Below are 15,440 nucleotides of genomic sequence, written 5' to 3'. Positions count from 1 at the left end.
CTGGAAAAACACTCTTTCATTCGCTAATCATGCTCGTCATTTCACATTGGCTGAGCTTTTGCCTCCCAATTTCCCCCGGAGTTCGCTTTCTAAGGTTCTTGGGGTTCAACTGGTGAAGCAATTTCCCAGTGAATCATAAACAACAATGATCGACAGATCACGGACCAATCGCAGCCGCGAGTCTCCGTCTTCCCCCGTGGGACAATATATGGGCTTGAAGGACAGAATCATGGGTGGTGGACATATAAGGAGGCAATAAATCCTGCATATCTGAGCATATTTCTCAATTTTATCATGTTGACCTACAATCTTGTGACACTTGCCCTGTTGGCGACGGGCGCCACCTCCTCAGCCCTGCACCCTACACGTCGCCAGTTAGGCTTGAGTGACTACATCCAATCTGAATCTTCTATCGCTCTGCAAGGTGTGCTGGACAATATTGGTAGCAATGGATCTAAAGTTGTGGGAGCCTCGTCTGGGGTTGTGGTGGCATCGCCATCCAAGGCGAACCCTGACTGTGAGTCCCCGGAAAAAGCAAAGAAATGATAATTGAGGGCTGACACTTCTAGACTTTTACACTTGGACCCGAGATGCAGCTCTGACCTTGAAGGTCCTCGTTGACAGGTTCATTGCGGGGGACGGCTCATTGGAATCGACCATCCAGCAGTATATCTCTGCCCAGGCCAGATTGCAGACTGTCTCCACTCCGTCTGGAGATCTGTCTGATGGGTCGGGCCTGGGTGAACCCAAGTTTGAGGTCAATATTACGGCTTTCACTGGTGACTGGGGTCGTCCCCAACGCGACGGTCCAGCTCTGCGAGCGACCGCTCTTATTGCCTACGGCAACCATCTGATCTCGACTGGGCAAGAATCTGTCGTCACGTCAAACATTTGGCCCATTGTGGAGAATGATCTGAATTACGTCGCACAATACTGGAACCAGACAGGATACGATCTCTGGGAGGAGATTCAAGGTTCTTCCTTCTTTACCATTGCCGCACAGCATCGCGCCTTGGTGGCGGGGAGTACCTTTGCCCAGTCTCTAGGCCAGTCATGCACTGGGTGTGATTCTCAAGCTCCTCAAGTCCTGTGCTTTCTTCAGGATTTTTGGAACGGCACCGCTGCTATTGCGAACTTAGCGAATGACGGGCGCTCGGGACTGGATGCAAACTCCTTGATCAGCTCTATCCAAACATTCGACCCTGAAGCTGCATGCGATGACACAACCTTCCAGCCCTGTTCTGCGCGTGCTCTATCCAATCATAAGCTGGTTGTTGACTCTTTCCGCTCTATTTATACTGTCAACAGCGGTAAATCTGCTGGTAGTGCGGTCGCTATTGGACGCTATGCGGAAGATACCTACCAGGGCGGGAATCCTTGGTATTTGGCCACTTTGGCCGCTGCTGAGCAGTTGTATGACGCTCTCTATCAGTGGAATAAGCAAGGGTCCCTACTCATTACTCAGACTAGTCTACCCTTTTTCCAGGCCCTCGTCTCCTCCTCTGCCGTTGGAAATTACTCCAGCTCCTCGTCCACTTACTCCGCTGTCACTAGCGCTGTCAAGACCTATGCGGACGAGTTCGTCTCCATTGTGCAGCAATATACGCCCAGCAATGGATCTTTGGCTGAACAGTTTACCCGGGCCAGTGGTACCCCGACCTCTGCCGGGGATCTGACTTGGTCTTATGCCGCGTTCTTGACTGCCGGAGATCGCCGAGCTGGTACTGTACCAAGTTCCTGGGGCGCTTCCAGTGCGAACCAGGTTCCTTCGCATTGTCAAGGAAGCTCCGCAACGGGAAGTTATGCCACCCCTTCAGTTGGTGCATGGTAGATCGATAGTAGCTAAGAGCATACATATTATCGTTTGTGATCTCCCTCAAGCTTTAATCCAGGATCTATGGAAATATAATCCATGAAAACAATACAAGAATTCCCCCCCCGGATTGAGTAACGAGTTTTAGACCTCTTAGGGTTATTATGTGTGAATTTTCGTTCTAGAACCTATTTTAACACTTTACCTAATGAGACCTCATAACTGGTCAGTGACGAAAGTTATCTTTTGACTTAACCGGTGTTTGACTCAGGAAAAATCAATATATTCCGGACACCTCAGATCTTCCCCAATTGTGTACTTCGTACAGTCAAAGTATTTCGATCCTTACTCTTACTTCAGAACAATCAATTGGAATCCTTTTAATCATAGTCAACCCAGTTGGTAGTCTAGCAACATAATCTCTGGATTCTCTGCGTTGACTGAGGTAAAAAAAATACATGAGAAAGAGCTAACTGTTCCTGTCCAGAGTCGAACTGAAGACCTCGGCATTACAAGTGCCGCGCTCTACCAACTGAGCTACAAGAGCTATTTTCATTACATAACGCGACATTTTGGGCACATGAGGTTAAGTATCATAATCAAACGATCAAGTAGATATGCCACATGATTGGTCGTTGCCCTGTCCCGTCCCGAAACCAACCAAAATTATAACTACCTAAATCATCTCTCTAAATTGGTCAGAGATATTAGCTGCATTGTTTAAATACTAGCTGTGAGCTCCCAGCTTCCGAGCAGCATTTACATTTCACAGCTCATTGTTAATAGAAATGCCGTCCGTGGTCCAGTGTACAGTACACTTTTTTGTAGAACCGCTTATAGTATCCGGTGTGAATAAGGGGAGTGTCAACACGTTGTGGAAAGGTATAATTGCTATCGAAATAACTGTCTAGACATGTGTGTCGACAAAAAAGAGTATAAAAAAGATTATAAAAGAGTGGTTATAATGGGGACAGCTTGAGAACAGACAACTCAAGAACGCAAAACATTCCTTCTCCGCGCGATATACACGCACTTAATATCACTCTCAGCTTTCACTCTTGAAATGAATTTTGTCTACTTGTATCACGCAAATGGATTGAAAAAATTTTATGGAAAGTTCAAGGAAACAAAAAAGAAACTGCTCACGTCCAGATTTGAACTGAAGACCTCGGCATTACTAGTGCCGCGCTCTACCAACTGAGCTACGCGAGCTGTTGCTGAAATCAAATTAACAAAATGGCTATATAATTTTGAACCTTTATGGAATGCCAGTGGTTGATCGATAGTCCGCTGCATTAATCAGGTGACGTAGTAAGCAAATACAAATTTCAGAAACCCAATACGAAATACATGAATTGCTATAACAACCTTGGCCTTCATCTGACTTCTATACTCGTTCATTGCATAGGTGATGTTCTATGCTTATTTCATGGGTAGGACATGAACAAATCAAAGCTCACTCATACCATGGTCAATTAACATCTAAATATATAGCACTGATGAGTAAATATGTATATCTTAGATATTGCTCAACTCCGGCATATCATAAACCACATGGGGCAATTCGACACCCTCCGGAGCCGTCAAGATTCCAAACTCAAAAGTGTAACCAGATCGCGAGTAACTTTGTCCATAGAAGCCTACAATCACTTCGCCATCAGTTGGTTCAAGTGCGACTAGACCTCCATCCTCACCATCTTCCTCAGTACCAATGTTGCTATTAGTGTCATAGTCGCCGTCCAGATGACCCCATTTGTCTCCATTACTCAGAGACATTCGAATCCCGGACAAACTACCAGCCCAGGAAGGACCCTCTTTGCGAATCAAGACTCTGGTGATGGTTTCATTTTCGGGGAGATCATGGCTCTCTGAAGCATGTCCTCCGAAGTTGTGTGGGTGGCCTCGCTGGTCACGAGCAGGGCCGCAATTCTCATGCGTCCCATCGGCATAGTGCACAACCGCTCCGTCCATGGTACATCCGACGCGAAGATCAATCGAAGTAGCACGGTACAACTGGCCATTCCTGCCGCGGTGCTGGAGAAGCATAGCCCATGGAGCAAGTTCATCGCCTTGGTTCTCTTCAGTGAGCAGCTCGCAGCGGACCGATTGTTTCCGAATGACAAGATCGCTGCCGGGAATCAGCATGTAAGGTCTTTCTTTCAGCAATTTCCACGCGTCGGTGACCATTCGCTCTTTGCCATTCATTCCCAGGGCAGTTATCTTCAATGATTTGGCCCGGTCCAACTGTTCAGCGATTGTGTCGATGGAAAGTCTTGTGCACTGGCCCGTCCAGTCGTTCCCCATGGTCTCCTTGTAATAGACTTTCGGGTCCTCCTCACCACTTTGAATAGTCACTTGGGCAAGACCTGCTGAGCAAGACACGCTGAGAGACTCTGAGCTGAATTTTTCATCGCTACCAGCTTCTTCATCTTTGAGATCAGCCTGAATGCGCACCGCGGCATTCTTGTACTCATTTGACACAGGCCTATCTCCGGGAATTGCAAAGTGTGGAAGAAGCTTGAATCGGAGAGCATCACGGATGTCCCACCTCGCGTCATTCACCATATTGTTGTTTGTCTTGTGCTCGATGAAATTCATCGCCCAGGATTTGCTGTATCCTCTCGCCATGATACCAGTTGTATGATCGGCGCCAAATGCGTGGCCGACTTCGTGAAGGAAGGCTCCCTGGCCGACAAAGCACGCCCCGCGCATTGTGTCGCATTCGCCGTTGTCATTACCAACAGTATCACCGACAACTGCCATATCCGTTAGACAAGCAGGGACCTCTTCCAGGAAACGGGGCCAAGAGTAGGTAAGGTGACTGCCGAAAATTCCCAGCGAGATCCCATCAGGCTTATGGCAGCCCAAGGCAGCGTGACCCATAATCATAGATTTTTCCACCGAATAGTGCGAGTCGAGGATCATTCCAGCTACAACAGGTCTGCATCGTGATTCAAAGAGACCACCCGACTTAGCCAGAGCTTCCTCAAAGTATCGATGCAGATCATCCCGGTTGCGACCACGAGGATTCTGCTGGGCAACATCCGCATCTCTGATCTCCGCAACAGATTTATCAGAACGGATAATATGAACCTTTGCAACAGCAGCCATGCGACCATAATCACCAGGTGTCATCTGATGACCAGCCTGCAAAGTCGTATTAGACATCCACTCCTCCTCCAGCCGGAACGAGCGTCTACCCATTCCCTTCTGCCGGAAATCTTCTGCCGTCAGAGCCTGCCACATATACGCCGACATGCGGAGTTTGGCAATCGCAGCGTCCAGACTACTATGCGCAGTGGAAATCCCGCCGTACTTAGCAGGTGGACAATCGATAAGCAGAGGCGAGTCGCTCGCCACAAGAATCGCCAAATGAAGTGGTGGAAGTTGCAACAGAGGAATGTAGTTGACTGTGATCTTTAGAGCGTCTGAGATTCCTCCAGCATGATGCAATTGGAAAGTTATCGTATTGCTTCCAGGAGTGAGCATGACAAGAGCCTTCCATTGCCCTTTGTTCAGGGGCCAGTGGGTGGCAGACTTTGACTTGGTGAACGCATCGTCCGACCAGACAGAGATGAAGGTGGTCTCTTCGTTGTAATCGAGTGCAGGACATGTGCCGTCCACAAGGATGCATGTTTGATGTAGAACGTCGCCATCTTTCAGGTTGACAATTTGGAATGGGGTTTGTTCTACCTTCGCTGGTTTAACTCGACGTTTGGCCGAGGCCGAGGTAGATTCAAGTGATCGCTTTGCCATGGTTGTAATTTGTAACGATCTTGGGGTCTAGGTGAAAAGGAGAAGTAAGCTCGCTTATAAAGTAAAAACACGGGTCAACAAGCTTTAGGCACCGGACGGCATTTCCAGGCATCGATTTGGTGGCGTTTATCGCCCGCCAGAACCGGTTAGCCGTGGTAGCTGCTGCCTATGAAAAGCTTCCACAACTTCCAATTTAAGCGATAAGCGGAGCCTCCGAACTAGGCTAGTCAAATTGGACCCTTGGAACATTTTATGAACCATGAAACTACATAAGCTCAGATGTGTAGAAAATAAGCGAGTGGAATTCCATAGAAACGCAATACTAAGCTGCTTTAATAGAGGATGATTGCACTCAAATGTTTCAAGAATTGGCACCCCATCCCGCCGTCAATCTCCAGCCTTGTGATACTTCTCCGACTCCCCGAACAAGTCCTACCACATGATCAACAAATCCAGCATCTCCACTATTGACTCGCTCCCGTCTCTCCCGTTCTGCTTCGGAATCACCACGCTGGATACCAAGGAGCTGATCCGTATTCAGTCCCTGGACTTGTTCCGCATCCATCCTTGTAAGAGTATTACCCTGTCCGGTCCTCTGGCTCCATGCCATTCGTTTGACGGCCGGCCCCCAAAAATCTCCCAGGGTGGCTTCATCCCGACCACAGGCGTACTTTTTGACAAGTGGATTGTTGGGATCAATGGACAATGAAGAATGCCAACGTGTATGAGCCAGTTCGTAACGTTTTTCAAGCAACCATATGATGGGCCATGTGATAATCCAAAGCTGGAGAATAACAACCGCCCACCATACGTAGCGGTTCGCGCGGAGACGGTTGATCCAATGGGGAGAGTAGATAGTGACCGACTGTTGAGCCACAGTAAACGTGAAGTCGACGGAGCCGAGGTAGTTGAGAGAGCGGATATGTGAAGCAAGAACATTACGCATGGCTTTCCAATCGAATCCTGATACTTGGCGGTGGAGGGTGAATCTAACCAGTGTAAGTCAACAGTTTTGGGGGTTTCGGAGAGAAACGTACGATTTCACGGGGGAAGGGTCATTGCAAAACCGCTCACACCACAATTTCAGATTCACATCATTGGAAGTGGGTCGTTCATCAGCATCGTCGGCATCCAGGCCTTCATCTGAAACGAGGAGGGCATCACTGTCCTCCGCATCACTGCGCGAGTGACGCGGCGCTTTGTATGTGCGAGACTTGAGCCTTCCACCACGGAAAGCAGGCTTGCAATCCCCGTCATTGAGGACTTCCTCCTCTGACCATTTCCAATTCCCCTGTGGCTCGCCCTCCCAGCCAGTCAACATGGTTTCTGCCAGATCAAGCTTAAATTCAAAGTCGGTGACAGTGTTGCTGCCCTTCTTCTTTCCATCATTGGTCGATTCACTATGAGTGCCCTTAATCCAAAGTAGTGGTCGCGGGGGCAGCTTCATCTGCCGGCGAATAGCATAGAAGAGCTCATTGCTGTTGCGCGAAAGGGATGGCGCGATTGAGATGGCGCGCTTGTCACTGGCCTTGAGGTCGCATCCCGGAAGAAGGTAAGCCGAATCAACCAGTCGAAGGTGGAGAGGAAGAGGAAAATGAGCGATACTTTGGGCAGAATTAGAGCTCGAGACTGGAGGAATGAAGTCAGGTTCATCTGTGTAAGGGGGCGGCAGGTCATCGATGGAATGAAGCGAATGAGAAGATGCCGCGTCGGGGCGATCATCCTTGCTGATGCGACCCATGGTTCGGCCGACTATAAACACAGGGAATTTATAGAATAACAATCAGGTTCAGCACCAGAATTTCGTGAAGGAAATTTCAATCTCAATTATTGTCGAAGTTAGCTTAGACAGAAAAAGGGATTTTGGGGGTTTTCAGGGTCTGAACTTTTTAGGCTGCAAGTACGGACAGGAGCCGCTTGCCCCTCTCCACTTGAAAACTAGCCTAAGTAAGGTTAGACTTGCGGGTATTTATAAATATCGCGGTATCTGTCCCGATCGGGGGTTTACCCGTTATCTATCACGTGGTTGGTTATGTCCTTTTTGGGGGGTTGAGTCCCTGCACCTGATATAGGAGTTCAGGTACTTCGGATATTTCGACGGCCACTTTACCTTCCAAATAATCCAAAAAAGAACTCCACTCACAGACAACAGACAACATATTAAATGGAATGACAATACAATGTCTAAATTGAAAGATAATGAATTGCATTGCGGTCATGAATCATTGATCGTTAGTTAATAGATCCAAAAAAGTCTCATTGAACTTCGACATCTGTAGCGTGACCAAGCGTGACCTAGCGCATTATACACCTTAAAGCTACAATATTTCACGGGTGTTTTGCTGTGTTCCAGGGTTGGGTATGGTTTTTTTTTTTTTTTTTTTTCCAATTTGAGCTAATAAATCATGTGATTTACACCAATTCGGCCATGTCCTATGGCCCACTGTACTCGGTACAAGTACTACCGTCGCGCGGAAGTGGTGTAGCTGGAATGGGTTCATGCCCGGTGATGGATTTATCAATTATATGGAAACGAATCCATTTCTGGAGACTTTTGACCTTCATAAGTTAGTTAAGAATGATGAGTACCTGAGGCAGAAACGTAACTCAAGGTGTATATTTCTTTCCCTTCTCGTTCTTTTTTCTTTTCATGACCTGGGCTAACTGAAAACAAATAATATTCTGAAGTCTATAGTCGTCTATAAATGCATCATTAATATATCAAAGCCCGCTTGGCCAAGGGGTAAGGCGTTGCACTTGTAATGCAAAGATCACTAGTTCAAATCTGGTAGTGGGCATTTCTTTTTATGGATTTTTGGAAATTTGTATTTACTTTTTTTTTGTTTCATTTGCCTCGTAAAACTTTTCTTGACGTATTTCTTGTCTATTCGCCTCATTTTTTCTCCTGTCTTTTATTGCATATCCTCCCTGATATGTCCTCCGTACTATAGAGGATAATCCGAGGTTTTGCTGCACTCCGAGGCCTCCGGGCGGGTTGAAGATTCTATCTATATCTTATCGCCTCCCTTGCATTTGCGAAGCACAGTTGATTGTGTTATTCACTACCTATTGTGTCTTTCCTTTCTATGCGACAATTTTAATTCTGGAGTTTATATATCTGACACTGCTGCGTGTACTGATAATTGACATTTTCTAATGCCCATCGTAGTTTGTGATCCCGTGACTGGGAGGGAAACATACTAACCTTTCCCAGACTAGTGCAGGTTGACTAACTTTCATGTCATCCTTAGAAGTTAGGGCTCCGAGATTTCAACCGGCTTGAGATTTCAAAGCCATGACAAAAGTCTTATTTGATACGGAAGTTTTCCGATTCTAAGTGGGGCCTATAAGGAAGACCTTGCAGGTCGTGCTTGGCGAATTTGATGATCTGATAATTAGACTGGTTCAATCTTGATCAAACAGTGATCACTGATCTTCAGTGGTAGTCTAGGTCTGATTGCGTTGCTCGCTATAACTGCACCACCTGATGATAGCTCAGCATATAATTTTCAACGTGAGGTCGACCCACAGGGGTCCTTGTCATGCTGAGCAATGTTCTACAAATATTCTACTGTAGAAATCCGGGTATCCGAAAGTGGATCAGAATCCACATCTTCAATATTACTGCCCCACCCTTTCTTCAGGTACTTGAGCATATAAAAAACCCATGATATGCTCCTGTCTTTATCTTGTGCGTGCGAATTTCGTTTATTGTTCTTTTCCAAGTCCGAACACCATGATGTTCTTCCAAATCGCAGCCGCGATGGCTGCCATTGGCACGGTTTCGGCCACCTTCCAGAACAACACCTACGACTACATCATCGTCGGTGGCGGTCCTTCAGGCATCATCACAGCCGAACGCATTGCCGAGGCCGGAAAGAAAGTTCTTCTCCTGGAGCGCGGTTATGGCCCGACTGTATCTACCGGGTCCAATGATACTCTGGTGTGGAACAACACTCTAACCGGAATCGATGTGCCTGGCCTGTCTGGCGATATCGGCAATCTCCCTGAGTGGGAGCAGTATATCTGTACCGACACTGCGGGTGAAGCTGCTTGTGTTCTGGGTGGCGGTGTCACGGTGAACTACATGGTTTTCGTGCACCCCCCGGAGCGCGATTTCAATGATAAATGGCCCCAGGGATGGAACTGGAATGATATGAAGTCCGCTGCAGCTCGGCTATATCAGCGCAATCCTGGTTCAACTTTGCCGTCGCAAGATGGGGAGCTTTATGACCAGGGCTTGTACTCCACTCTGAAGGGCTTCTTCAGCAACCTTGGATGGACTTCGGTCGATATGAGCGAGCAACCCAATGAGAAACACCAGGTTTACAGCCACCCCGCATGGAACATCAAAAATCAGATGCGTGCCGGTCCCGTTCGCACCTACCTTCCTCTTGCCGAGCAATATGACAACTTCCAGCTGAGCATGGGCACCAAGGTCCTCCGCCTCATGCGGACTGGTGGTCAGATCACGGGCGTCGAGGTGGAATTAGCTTCTGGGGAGACCGAGATTATCACTATGTCTCAGAAAGGCCGCGTTATTCTGTCTGCAGGTGCTTTATCAACCCCTCGTGTCCTTTGGAACTCCGGTATTGGCCGAAAGGAGCAGATTCGAATTGCCCAGGAGAGCGGAATCAACGTTCCCGCTGAGCAGGAATGGATCGACCTCCCTGTCGGCGAGGGATTGAAGGATCACCCGATTTTCCCCTTTGTTGTGAAGACAAACGGCTCATTCAACGTTCCTGACTATACCGCGATCGTCAATGGCTCGGATACCACTGATATCTCGCTCTACCATGAGGGAGATGGTCTGCTGGCTCAAGGCAAGCACCGCATGATCTTCTTCACTTCCAACAATGTGGATGGTCAGACTCGGTACTACCAGGGATCCTGCGCCCCCTCTGCCGAAGATACCGTCTCCATCACCGCATACATGACCCACGGCGCTACTTCCTCCGGCGTCCTCGGGTTGGATGTTGATGGCAACACTATCTTCCTCAAATCTCCTTACCTCAACACCCAGGGTGACCAGGAAGCTGCAGAGGTCTTTGTCCAGGGCTTGATTGACGATTTGAACGCCGCTGGATGGGATCTGGAGACCTACACGAATGCTTCCTCTATCATTGAGAACTACACCCAGGGTGTTCACTGGACTACCACTGCCAAGATTGGTACTGATGATGGCCGCAAGATTGGTGGTTCATCTGTTGTCGATCTTGACACCAAGGTATATGGTACTAACAACCTTGTACGTATTCCTCCACACTTAATATCTCGCTTTCTTGCTGCTTGTTCGAAGTTTTTGCATACTAACATCATAACTACAGTTCATCGTTGATGGAAGTATCCACCCTGACCTCCCGTCCGGTAACATCCAGGCCACTATCATGGTCGTTGCCGAGGCCGCAGTTGCCAAGATTCTTGCACTGTAGATGGTGCGGGTAATACTTGCAAGCAGAGAGGAGGAATTTTTGAAAAGAGAAGAATGGGCACGATGAATGGGGCTCTGGAAGATTTGGAAGTGACAGATTTGATAAAGGGGATTCCCACACGCTGTGCAGGAAAATTCTTGGTGATCACATACCCCAAAATCTAACAGTGGGGTATTGTCTTCGTCTGAGTGAGAGACATAATGGTATGAACAACCTCGGAACGCATAGAGTACATCGGTATTCACCTAGCGCCTTATTGAAAAGTAGATTGCATGTGTGAGAATAACAAAAGAAGCACGATAATATGTACGGAGGGAGCTTGCTAGACAGTACACAGGGCACAACCTACCTAGACACCCACCATTGTTATTCACTTCGCTTGTTTTCTTCCTCAACTCAACTCTAGCACGCGTTCCTCTCAACTTCCCCTAAATTCATTCAAATCATTTCTAGCGACATTCACACATCATCATGCATATCGCCGAGGATATCCCCCCTCAACTCAGAGACAATCAGCAATTAGTATGGCTCCAAGAATTCACCTTCGAGTTCTACTACCCGGGCTCACCTGTTCCGGTCGATGAGTGTAAGAGTAAATATCTACAGACTCACAGCAACCGTCTGGATGAATGGTTTCCTACCGAGGCTCTCAACTTCCCTGACCTCATGGAACAACTGAGCCCATACGATCCGGAGACTCAGGAAATTACTTGGAGTCCCAACAGGCCCCATCCTGGCAATGCATACCTCATCGAAAGACAGGTAGAAGAGGTGACCTTGACGGAAGAAAACTACCATGCTCTCATTGAGAAGGGTATTACCGAGTGGTGTGGATATTGCCCAAAGCCCCCGAACCCATGGCCAGACAACGACATTTGCGTCTACTTCGTGATTCGCGGGAAGGTTGAATGATCCTGGTCAGTCTCTTATCACTCCCTTCTAGTTCATCATTGTGGGGTTGAGCTTACTGATTGTACTTGCAGGTCATCTCAAGATGCAGGACCACTGGTACTAAACCCAATTCAACAATTCGAGGACCATAGTGAGTGCGAAGCTCACTGCTTTTACAATCCCAAATAACAAGTGTTTTGACGTTTGGGAGATCCAGTGGACCGATCAGAAGGACCGATGATATGGGAATAACCACAGTGTACGCAAGATCTGTGTTGTTTCTCGGGGCTAAAACGCCATTTTGCGGTAATTTCCTCAAGTCTAAACATAGATACAAGTTACGCCCTTTACATTACATCTACCACATGACATCTACCTGATCAGCACAAGTCAACCTTAAATACTAAATTTTATCCCTTTACTCTTTCTCTCATGTTTACAGTCCAAAGTCAGCACAAACTACAAGTTTTAACATTCCACCTCCACAATGGCCGATCTGCACTTCCGCATCGCAACCCTAACCGATGCACCCTTCATCCAACAACTTGTGCAATCCGCATTCCGCGCAGAAGATACTCGAGAAAACTGGACCGCAGACATGGAACTAGGAAGAAACTTTACTGTCTCCATTGATGATGTAACGAAAACAATCACCATGCCAAACACTGTTATTCTCCTCGCCTTCACCAACGATCATCGCGAGATACTTGTGGCTTCAGTCGATGTATCTCAGCGCACGAATGACTATGCACGTCTTTCTATGGTCGCTGTGAACACCGATTACCAGCAGGCGGGGGTTGGAAGACAGGTGCTGGCTTATGCGGAGGAATACGCACGTGAGACGTGGGGCGTGTCGAAAACAGGACTCAATGCTCTTTCTACACGTCAGGAATTGATTGCTTGGTATTTGCGTCGTGGGTATCAGAAGACGGGGGAGAGGTGCCTTTTCCTAGAGAGAAGTTTCCCAATTTGGTATTGCCGGAGGATGTATGTTTTGTGGAGATGGAGAAGGGATTGGCTTGATATATTACCTTGGGTTGACGTCTAACTGAACCCTACTGGTATAGCTAGTGTATGTATGTGTGCCTTGGATAAGACTTCAAGATTAATCTACCAGATATCATCAAGACATTTTAGGACGGTCAAGGAAACAATCGATTTCATAACAAGCGCCGGGGGGGGAAGTTTTTAGTTTTTTTGTTTTGAAAAAGTAGTTTCCTTTTGCTTTCTCGTTCGTTATTAACAAGAAGCTTGAGTATCACATCATCATCGCATCTTCCTATTGCCCCCACATTCCCTTTCCAGAAAGCCCGTGTCAACTGAAAAAGAGCCCGACCATAGGAAGAGTCGAAAAGTAAAGGCCGACCTAGAATTCGAGGGGGAACAAATCACTTTGCAGGGGCCGAATCCTGGAACAAACCCACAAGGGAACCGCTTTCAACCTCCGCACCGTCGCCGAAAGAGAGAAAAACGTCACACAACGGAATGGGATTTTGAGGAATTTTACTCCTGGGCCTCGAGGGCGGTGCGCTTGGCCTCGGTGCGCTCTGCCCGACGCTCGCGGAGAGCCTTGTTCTTGGCACGCTTGGCGTCCATCTCCTCCTTGAGGATACGCTCGCGTTGGCGCTCAGCCTTGGCCTTCTGGATCTGTAGAGTGAAAGAAAATGGGTCAGTCGGAGATATTCCTGCAAATTGCGAGTGGCGGGGTATGTGTCGTAGGTCGATTTATAGGGGGAAATGAAATATCGGTGATACTTACGTGCTCAACAAGAGCGCGCTTGTGCTTGAAGGTGTTACCCTTGCTCAGGTGGTACAGCTCGTGGTAGAGGTGCTTGTCGATCTTGCCAGCGGCACGGTAGCGGACGAGGAGACGACGGAGAACACGCATGCGGCGCATCCAGAGGACCTGGCTGTAAAATAGAAAATGACACGATCAGCATGGATGTTGCATATCGGCACCCCCTCTTTGAGGGGTCGGAATTCCATGAAAGGGTCCTGCATACCTGGGCATACGGGCGTCCTTGGTACCCTTGCGCTTACCCAGACCGCGGTGACGACCGATGCGGCGGGCCTCGTTGAGCTCACGGGCGCGGGAGCGCGAGTGCATGGTGACGGGCTTGCGGATGATGAGGCCATCGCTGACGAGCTTGCGGATGGTCTGACGGGAGTTGGCGTTGGAGATCTCGTTCATCTCATTGGGGTCGAGCCAGATCTTGCGCTTGCCGCAGCCGACCACGGAGGCGGCGAGGCGCTTCTGGGTGCGAAGGTTGACCCTACAGGAAAAAAAAGTCGAGGTCAGCCTCTGCCACACAATCACATTCATCGATATCGATCCATTTTTCCTTGCTCGAGTGGGCGAAACAGCGAGTTCGGTGCAATCAAATTATAGGGCATGGGTTCTCGTGTAGGTAGTGTATTTGATGGCACTCACATCTTGATGTCGGCGTATCGACGGTCTTTTGGCGGATGATGTTCGTAGGGCACTCGACTGGGAAATCCAGGCAGTGAGAAGTTGGGCGGGCCGATTAGCTAATTCATGGTAAGCGAGTGCTTCGTCCACACTAGGGTATTAGGGCTGCACCCTTAGCCCTACTCCTAATCAGGTAATCCGGATCTCGAAAATGAAAATAGAAAAATCTGGGGCAGGAAACAAGACTTATTGTATGGGGAAATGCCCTCCAAAGTTGGTTTTATGGATTATAGAAGAAAAGAAAAATCATTCTCTATTAGAGCCACCAGTTCATTCTCTCTTATACACCCGGACTAACAACTTGACTTGATCTGACTGTCAATTGTTTGCATTGAAATTTTAACACGTGACCTGGAGGTGGATCTCAATCACATGATATCAATGTTCCCAATGTGGAAAGGCTCCACTATACATGTATACATAACACCCCAGGATGAACTACTACTATATCTATATCCGCTAATGATCCCAAAGACGAGATAGGAAGAAAATTCCTATGAATTATCTCTCGTATCGGGGTAGAAGAATACGTGATGGATATTCTGGCCAGTCGGGCTTCGGCTTCAGTTGCCGAAGCGCCCCAATATATTTCCAGTGTTCCGGACACCAGCTGGCATTTTGCCAGTCAAGGATAGCTGTAACCCTGCCTCCTTCGACTAGGATATTATGCGGGGACAAATTGACGTGCGTGAAACCAATCTTATGGTCATCAATAAACGCAAACTTGGCAAAATGTCGCATTATATCTGGTACTGATTTGATAATGCCTCCCAGAATAAACTCGTTCGTTGAACTGCTTTCCGGAATCAAACGGATCGCCTTCAGTTGATAAAATCTGTCTGATTATAGCTTTGCCATGATCGATAGCTCCGATATAGCTACCTTCTAAGTCGCAGTCGATTTGCGTAGGAGTGAAGCTGAGAGGTGATAGAGAGCTTCTGATCGGAGTCCAAAGTTTTCTATGCTTCACCGAGTCGCATGCTAGGCATGTAGTCCATCACTATAGATACGACTCTTCTATCTTCTCGACGGACATCATGGACTCTGGGCACAGGGATTGTCGTGTTTGCCGTCATGA

The 15,440-nt window shown here is 47.9% G+C and overlaps 7 protein-coding genes across 7 annotated transcripts; 4 read left to right on the top strand and 3 right to left on the bottom strand.

Moving 5' to 3' along the window:
* Positions 1-294: 294 nt before the first annotated feature.
* On the top strand, positions 295-1,831 carry N7520_000401 (glycoside hydrolase family 15 protein; the record flags this gene model as incomplete). The annotated part of the gene is made up of 2 exons (XM_057134336.1): positions 295-517; positions 570-1,831. The coding sequence occupies 2 exons, from the start codon at positions 295-297 to the stop codon at positions 1,829-1,831; spliced, it is 1,485 nt and encodes a 494-aa protein (XP_057000272.1).
* A 1,500-nt stretch (positions 1,832-3,331) lies between these two features.
* On the bottom strand, positions 3,332-5,569 carry N7520_000400 (peptidase family-domain-containing protein; the record flags this gene model as incomplete). The annotated part of the gene is made up of 1 exon (XM_057134335.1): positions 3,332-5,569. One exon carries the CDS (start codon positions 5,567-5,569, stop codon positions 3,332-3,334), a length of 2,238 nt encoding a protein of 745 aa, XP_057000271.1.
* Positions 5,570-5,930: 361 nt separating this feature from the next.
* On the bottom strand, positions 5,931-7,310 carry N7520_000399 (uncharacterized protein; the record flags this gene model as incomplete). The annotated part of the gene is made up of 2 exons (XM_057134334.1): positions 5,931-6,558; positions 6,607-7,310. The coding sequence occupies 2 exons, from the start codon at positions 7,308-7,310 to the stop codon at positions 5,931-5,933; spliced, it is 1,332 nt and encodes a 443-aa protein (XP_057000270.1).
* A 1,995-nt stretch (positions 7,311-9,305) lies between these two features.
* Positions 9,306-11,001, top strand: N7520_000398 (cellobiose dehydrogenase; the record flags this gene model as incomplete). The annotated part of the gene is made up of 2 exons (XM_057134333.1): positions 9,306-10,817; positions 10,897-11,001. The coding sequence occupies 2 exons, from the start codon at positions 9,306-9,308 to the stop codon at positions 10,999-11,001; spliced, it is 1,617 nt and encodes a 538-aa protein (XP_057000269.1).
* Positions 11,002-11,472: 471 nt separating this feature from the next.
* N7520_000397 (uncharacterized protein) lies at positions 11,473-11,913 on the top strand (the record flags this gene model as incomplete). The annotated part of the gene is made up of 1 exon (XM_057134332.1): positions 11,473-11,913. The coding sequence occupies one exon, from the start codon at positions 11,473-11,475 to the stop codon at positions 11,911-11,913; it is 441 nt and encodes a 146-aa protein (XP_057000268.1).
* Positions 11,914-12,379: 466 nt separating this feature from the next.
* Positions 12,380-12,963, top strand: N7520_000396 (GNAT family N-acetyltransferase; the record flags this gene model as incomplete). The annotated part of the gene is made up of 2 exons (XM_057134331.1): positions 12,380-12,879; positions 12,960-12,963. 2 exons carry the CDS (start codon positions 12,380-12,382, stop codon positions 12,961-12,963), a joined length of 504 nt encoding a protein of 167 aa, XP_057000267.1.
* Positions 12,964-13,395: 432 nt separating this feature from the next.
* Positions 13,396-15,438, bottom strand: N7520_000395 (60S ribosomal protein eL19; the record flags this gene model as incomplete). Its single annotated transcript, XM_057134330.1, has 5 exons — positions 13,396-13,539; positions 13,652-13,802; positions 13,896-14,165; positions 14,324-14,421; positions 15,373-15,438. 5 exons carry the CDS (start codon positions 15,436-15,438, stop codon positions 13,396-13,398), a joined length of 729 nt encoding a protein of 242 aa, XP_057000266.1.
* Positions 15,439-15,440: the final 2 nt, after the last annotated feature.

The sequence above is a fragment of the Penicillium odoratum genome, assembly GCF_028828045.1.
Source record: "Penicillium odoratum strain IBT 22623 chromosome Unknown utg000001l_segment0_segment0, whole genome shotgun sequence".
In the NCBI taxonomy this organism is placed as follows: Eukaryota; Fungi; Ascomycota; class Eurotiomycetes; order Eurotiales; family Aspergillaceae; genus Penicillium; species Penicillium odoratum.
This window is presented reverse-complemented; position numbering and strand designations above follow the sequence as displayed.